The 6,527-nt window shown below is 62.2% G+C and overlaps 1 protein-coding gene across 1 annotated transcript in view; it reads right to left on the bottom strand.

Annotated features, from left to right (window-relative positions):
• Positions 1-2,606: 2,606 nt before the first annotated feature.
• Positions 2,607-6,527, bottom strand: part of EFNB3 (ephrin B3) — a 17,788-nt gene continuing 13,867 nt past the window's right edge. Inside the window, 3 exon segments of the mRNA XM_075071344.1 lie at positions 2,607-3,963; positions 3,966-4,083; positions 5,262-5,376. Of these exon segments, the coding sequence (XP_074927445.1) occupies positions 3,670-3,963; positions 3,966-4,083; positions 5,262-5,376 (527 nt within the window). The 3' untranslated portion in view covers positions 2,607-3,669.

Genomic DNA, 6,527 nt, shown 5'->3' with positions numbered 1-6,527 from the left:
GTGGGGGCTAGTGGGTTAGAGCAGGGGGGGCTGGGAGCCAGGACTCCTGGCTTCTCTTCCCAGCTCTGGGTGGGAAGTGGGGGCTGGTGGTTGGGGGCAGGAGCCAGAACACCTGGGTTCTGTTCCAAGTCCCTCTCCACCCCCCCCATCCCCAACCTGAGGTCTGATCTGAAACACCCCCCCTCAAGGGGAAACACCCCACCTCACCCCCCAAGCTGCCCATCCCCAGCCCCTCACCCCCACCGTCACTTCTGCAGCTACTACTGCCGCTAACTACATTGCATGAAGCTGTTATGTGAACGGATCTGACAGCAGCCGGCGTCCTCCCCCACCTCCTGGCCCCCCAGGGCAGAGTCTGTCCCATGCACCATGGATCTAATGAGGCTTCTCACCCCACCCCCACCCCGCATGCAGCCCCTCTGGTGTTGAGGGTGGCAAAGGCCTGGATTTCGGCTGCTGCTCGGCCTGGCTTAGATCAGCTGGGAACAGAGACAGCCCCCCCCCCCCCTCACATCCAGGGTCCTTGTCAGGGTGAGGCAGGGACAGGGACATGGGAGGTTATTTCGGGGGAGAGAGACACCAGGAAAAATGCACCAAGAAAGGCAGAGTGAGGGGGAAATGGGGCCTGGGCCTGTCCCCTCTAGGGGAGCCCAGCTCCCATCTGGCCTCACGGCAAGGACTGGCTGGCTCGGGGGGGCAAGGAATGGGACATGAGAACTTTTTTCCCCTCGGGTGCACCAGCAGTGATCCGGCCCATGTGCCCCCCAAACTAGGGATATGAATCCCCAGTGAATATTCCCCCCACGCTGAGAGAAAGGGGGGAGTGTGTGGGGATACAGAGATAGAGCAATGGAAATAGATAGGGAGAGAGATAGAAGGTGCGAACGGGACTAGACAGACAGACAGGCAGAGGGTGCGAACGGGAATAGACTGACAGACCGACAGAGGGTGTGTACCGGAATAGACAGGCAGGCAGAGGGTGCGAACAGGAATAGACTGACAGTCCGACAGAGGGTGTGTACCGGAATAGACAGGCAGGCAGAGGGTGCGAACAGGAATAGACTGACAGACCGACAGAGGGTGTGTACCGGAATAGACAGGCAGGCAGAGGGTGCGAACGGGAATAGACTGACAGTCCGACAGAGGGTGTGTACCGGAATAGACAGGCAGGCAGAGGGTGCGAACGGGAATAGACTGACAGTCCGACAGAGGGTGTGTACCGGAATAGACAGGCAGGCAGAGGGTGCGAACGGGAATAGACCGACAGACAGACAGAGCATGCAAATGGGAATTGACAGGCAGACAGACAGAGGGTGAGACCAGGAATAGACTGACAGATAGACAGGCAGAGGGTGCGAGCGGGAATAGACCAACAGATAGACAGAGAGTAAGAACGGGAACAGGCCGACAGACAGACAGACAGGCAGAGCGTGTGAATGGGAACTGATCAAGAGGCAGAGGGTGTGAATGAGAATAGACCAACAGACAGAACAGAGATAACCGAGCAGGAGGGACGTATTTTTATATATTTCCCAAAAGTGAAATTCCAGGCTTAGCAGGTCCGAGGCGAGTTATGTGCAGGGTTGATCAACATAACATGTCTTTGCCTCCCCAACACCCCCCACCCAAGTGCCCTGGGCTGTCCCATGCCTGGTCTCTGCAGCAGATGCCTCTCCATTCCCTGCTGGGCTCAGTCTGCACGTCCGGAGAGCCCGGCAGGGCCCCTTACGTTATCCCGGAGACCAGCTCCCAGCGAGGCCAGTTCATCCCACCCGGCCCCCGCAGGATCCAATGTCTCCTCGAGCTGGCCGGCTGCGGTTTCACTGTCAAAACTTTGTGCCTATTTTCTAGTGTGAACGTGTCTGGCTTCAGTTTCCAGTTGGAGCTCCGCCAGGATCGCGACCGCTGTCAGCTAGGCTTGGCCGGACCCCTCGCCACCATCCCCTCTCCAAGTCCCCCAGCCCATTTGGCTTCCGGACCAAGCCGCTTTGCTGCGCTCGGCCCACGGCGGAAGTGAAATAACGCCTGTCTGGAGGTGGCTTTCTCGGGCTCGGCTTCGCAGGGACCCAGCCACCTTTCGGATCTGCTGTATCCCGCTATCCCCTGGCAACATGGGAGGCCGCAAAATCAAGTGTGTGTTGGGGGGGTTGCGTTCACATAGACCCACCAAACCCCAGAAACTTCCTGCAGCCTGCTGGGAGATGCCGGAGGTGGAACATGCAGGGGGATAGGCCCAGAACTCTTAAAAAAATAGATTCACAGCTGGGCCCCCATCACCATCTCACCTAACAGCAGCAGATCTGTCAGGCAACGGCCTGGTTCTCACCAGAACCGGACCCCAGAGCTCAGCAGGGCCCCCCCAAATCACCTCTTTACCCCTCTTTATCGTATGCTTTCCCAGGAGACGAGGCCTCTGGTGAAATCTCTCTTCTCTCCCAAGCATCACCCACCAAAGCCAGGGAGCAGAATCACAAGTGTAACAGCCCCCCCTCCCCAGGGCTCCCTCGTGAACTCACGAGGGAAAAGGAGGCGGGGGAGAGATGGGTAAGAAATAACGAACGGCGTCCAGATGGCTGCACAAGAACTTCTATAATGCACGTGATCGGACAGTAAATTCCACCAACAAAAGCTAAGAAATTCCCAGGTCAAAAAAATGTCATTAAAGCCTGCAAAGATCTGTCCCCCCGCCCCCTCCTTTTTCACCTTGAAGTCATTTCCGGGCCTGAAACAGGAAGTCCCACCCGAAACAGGAAGTCCCCATCCAAAAAGAGGAAGTCCCACCCTCGCCAGAGTCTCTTCCTTCACCGCATTTCCTGGCGGACGAGATGTCACTTCCTGTGGCTTAAAATTCACTTCTTGCTGAATGGCAATGGTGGGGGGATGTGAAAAATGACAAGCCCAGTCCCATACCTCCATGCCTGCCCGGCCCCCGTGAAAACGTCTCTCTGATAAGGGGGCGGGGGGGGGGGCGTGCGGCTGGCGGTCATTTTTGCTGAGTCACATTTTCAAAGCAGAGACATGGAAAAGGTCCCAATGGTTGAAATAACCAAACCTTTCACCTCTCTCTCGAATCCCACCCCCACTCCACGTGAACAGGGACTGGGGGGGGGGGCGTGTAAAACTGCCCCCACCAGTCCATAGGACAGGGGGAAATCTCATGAACAGGGCTGATCTCCCCTCACCCCACCCCGAGACATAACACAGCTGCTCCTGGCCTCCCCCCAGCCCCAAAGACCCCCCATCCCTGGTGGAGCTGGGGGTGTGTGGAAGAGGCAGGATCTGGCCTGGGAGGGATTGTAGGGATGGGAGGAGCGGAGCTGGCGGGGTCTGGGGAAGGGATCCACTCTGAGCCCTCCCCACATCAGTGCCAGAGAGGAGAATGGCACAGGGACCCCCTTGGCCCCCATCAACCCTGTCAGCGCAGCAGTACAGGGCCCCCCCATCTCTGCTTTAATCCTGTCAGTGCCGGGGGCTGTTCACACAAGGAAGAATCAGAAGTGGGGGGCGTCCGTCTCCGTCAGCACTGGGGGTCGGCGCCGTCCGTATTGGGGGGGGTCACCATCCTGGCTCTGCGTGAACCCCGTCAGCGCCGGGGGGGGCGTCCGTATCAGGGGGAAAAGGCACGAGTCCATAGCCGGCGCCGGGGTGTGCCCGGGCCCCCCTTCCCCCTCACACTTTGTAGTAGATGTTGGCGGGGCTTTGGGGGGGCATCTCCTGCACGATGTAGACGGGGTGCCCGTAGTCCCCGCTCACTTTCTCATAGTGGGGGCAGAAGGCCCCGTCCGACGTCCGTAGCGGGATGATGATGTCGCTGGGCTCCGACCCGTTGTTGTTCCCCCCCCCGCCGGCCCCGCCCCGCTTGGGGCTTGTCAGGCTGCTGAGCGAGAGAGGCGGGAGGTGGGTGTCACTCTGCTTGGCCCGGCGCCGGCGCCAGCACACGGCCCCCGTCACGCCCGCTCACCGGCGGCCACCAGGGCCACGAAGGCGGCGCCCCCCGCAGCCCCCGGCACACACGGCACCATTGAGACTGGGGCAAAGGGCCCGTTCTCGCCCCCTGCCGGGCCTTGTGGCGTTCCCAGCGGCCTGAGGGGGAGAAGAGAGAGAAAGGTGCTCAGCCCGGCGAGAGAACCAGGAGCCCTTGGCTATCCAGCCCCCCTGCTCTAACCCATCCAGCCCCACTTCCCTCTCTCAGAGCGGGGAGAGAACCCAGTCGAGTCCTTTGGTGACTCGCCATGCCCCCTGCTCTAACGCGCACCAGCCACCCACTTCCCTCCCAGAGCCGGGGAGAGAGAACCCACCCAGAGCCGGGGAGAGAACCCAGGAGTCCTGGCTCCCAGCCCCCCCCAGCTCTAACCCACCAGCCCCCACTCTTCGCTCAGGAGCCCAAAGCCAGGCTGGCAGGGGCTGTGGGTCAGGAGTGAGGGGCACCGGCAGACCTTGGGGGGAGGGAATGCACATGGGCCTTTCCCCTTTAGGGGGCACTGCCCAGGCTGCTCCCTCTCTGCGATCCAGGGTGGGGCTATCGAGCCAGCCCACACCCCCTTGCTGGGTGTGAAGGGGTTAATAGCCTGTCGCTCTCACCCCAGAGGGAGAGGCTGGTGGACACTGATGCCTGTAAAGGACCCAGGTGTCCTGGGCTGGGGGACCCGTCACAGAGACAATTAGCTTCCTTAACCCACTTTGACAGACAGGAAGGGCTCAGCAACCCCCCTGGGCTCAGCCAGTCAGCCAGCTGCCACCACAAACAGAGCTGGGAGCCAGGACTCCTGGGTTCTCTCCCCGGCTCTGGGAGGGGAGTGGGGGCTGGTGGATCAGAGCGGGGGGGCTGGGAGCCAGGACTCCTGGGTTCTCTCCCCGGCTCTGGGAGGGGAGTGGGGGCTGGTGGGTCAGAGCAGGGGGGCTGGGAGCCACCTGGGTTCTCTCCCCGGCTCTGGGAGGGCAGTGGGGGCTAGTGGGTCAGAGCAGGGGGAGCTGGGAGCCAGGACTCCTGGGTTCTCTCCCTGGCTCTAGGACAGGAGTGGGGGCTGGAGCCAGGACACCTGGGTTCTGTTCCAAGTCACTCCCCCACCCCCAATCTGGGGCCTGATCTAACCACGCCCCTTCAAGGGGAAACACCCCCTTCCCCCCGGACGAGCTGCCCATCCCCAGTCTCCGGACATGCGGGGTCGAGAGGACGGATCTGGTGCTGACGGGGCAGACAGAGCACACTGGGGGAGGGGCAGGGACCCCCAGTGCTGGGTGGGGATCCCGGGGGGGACGACAGCTCCGTACCTGTGCCGCTTTCCTTGCCAGCATCCGCCGCGCCCAGCGTCCCGCGCTCCTTCTCAGGCGGCGTCTCTGGCCTTGATTTCTGGGACTTGGAGCCTGTGCTGGGATCTGCGGGGGCAGAGAGAGAGATGCATCGGTGGGGGGAGTGACAGGTGCTCACAGACCAGGGTCCCCAACACACTCTTCCCCCTGGGTGGGTGCAAGGTTCCCTGTACCCCACTTCTCCCAGCCCCCTTCCCCTCTGCATGCTGCAGTACCCGGCCTGTCCAGGAGGGGGCGTCATTCACAATTGGTGTCTATGGAACACAGGACCAACTCCCTCACCCCCCAGCTCTGCTGGTGCCCCTCACTCCCGACCCGCAGCCCCCTGCTCTCCCAGCCCTGGGCCCCCACTTCCCTGGCTCTGCTGGTGCCCCTCACTCCCGACCCGCAGCCCCCTGCTAGCCCAGCCCTGCCGGTGCCCCTCACTCCTGACCCGCAGCCCCCTGCCAGCCCAGTCCTGCCCCCCTAGCCCTGCTGGTGCCTCTCACTCCCGACCCGCAGCCCCCTGCTACCCCAGCCCTGCCCCCCGCAGCTGTGCCGGTGCCCCTCACTCCCGACCCGCAGCCCCTGCTAGCCCTCCAGCTCTGTCTTGTGCGGGGGGGGTGGTAGGGAGAGTTGAGCAGAGGCTGTGGGTCATTCACCCCAGTTCGGGGTCCAGGGGAGAGGAGCTGGATCCAGTTTTAGGTGCTGTCAATCACAGAGAAAGCTCCACCCCTTTCCCCTCCCCCACTCGCTACTTCCCTCCTCTTCCCACCCAACGCTGCAATCATGCAGCTCTAATTAGCCCGTTGGAGGGGCTCACTGGTAATCAGCCAGATCAACCCAGATAGGAGAAAGGCAGCGCCAGGGAGAGAACCCAGGAGTCCTGGCTCCCAGCCCCCGCTGCTCTAACCACCAGCCCCCACTGCCCTCCCAGAGCTGGAGTGAGAACCCAGGAGTCCTGGCTCCCAGCCCCCCTGCTCTAACCCACCAGCCCCCACTCCCCTCCCAGAGCTGGGGTGAGAGCCCAGGAGTCCTGGCTCCCAGCCCCCCTGCTCTAACCCACCAGCCCCCACTCCCCTCCCAGAGCCGGGGAGAGAACCCAGGAGTCCTGGCTCCCAGCCCCCCCTGCTCTGACCCACCAGAGCCAGGGAGAGAACCCAGGAGCCGAGAAGCTCAGCTCGGAAAAGAGACGGCGAGCGGGGGTAGGAGAGAGGATGATAAACTCGTGGCGGGTG

This window comes from Chelonoidis abingdonii, chromosome 11 (assembly GCF_003597395.2).
Source record: "Chelonoidis abingdonii isolate Lonesome George chromosome 11, CheloAbing_2.0, whole genome shotgun sequence".
NCBI lineage: Eukaryota > Metazoa > Chordata > Testudines > Testudinidae > Chelonoidis > Chelonoidis abingdonii.
This window is presented reverse-complemented; position numbering and strand designations above follow the sequence as displayed.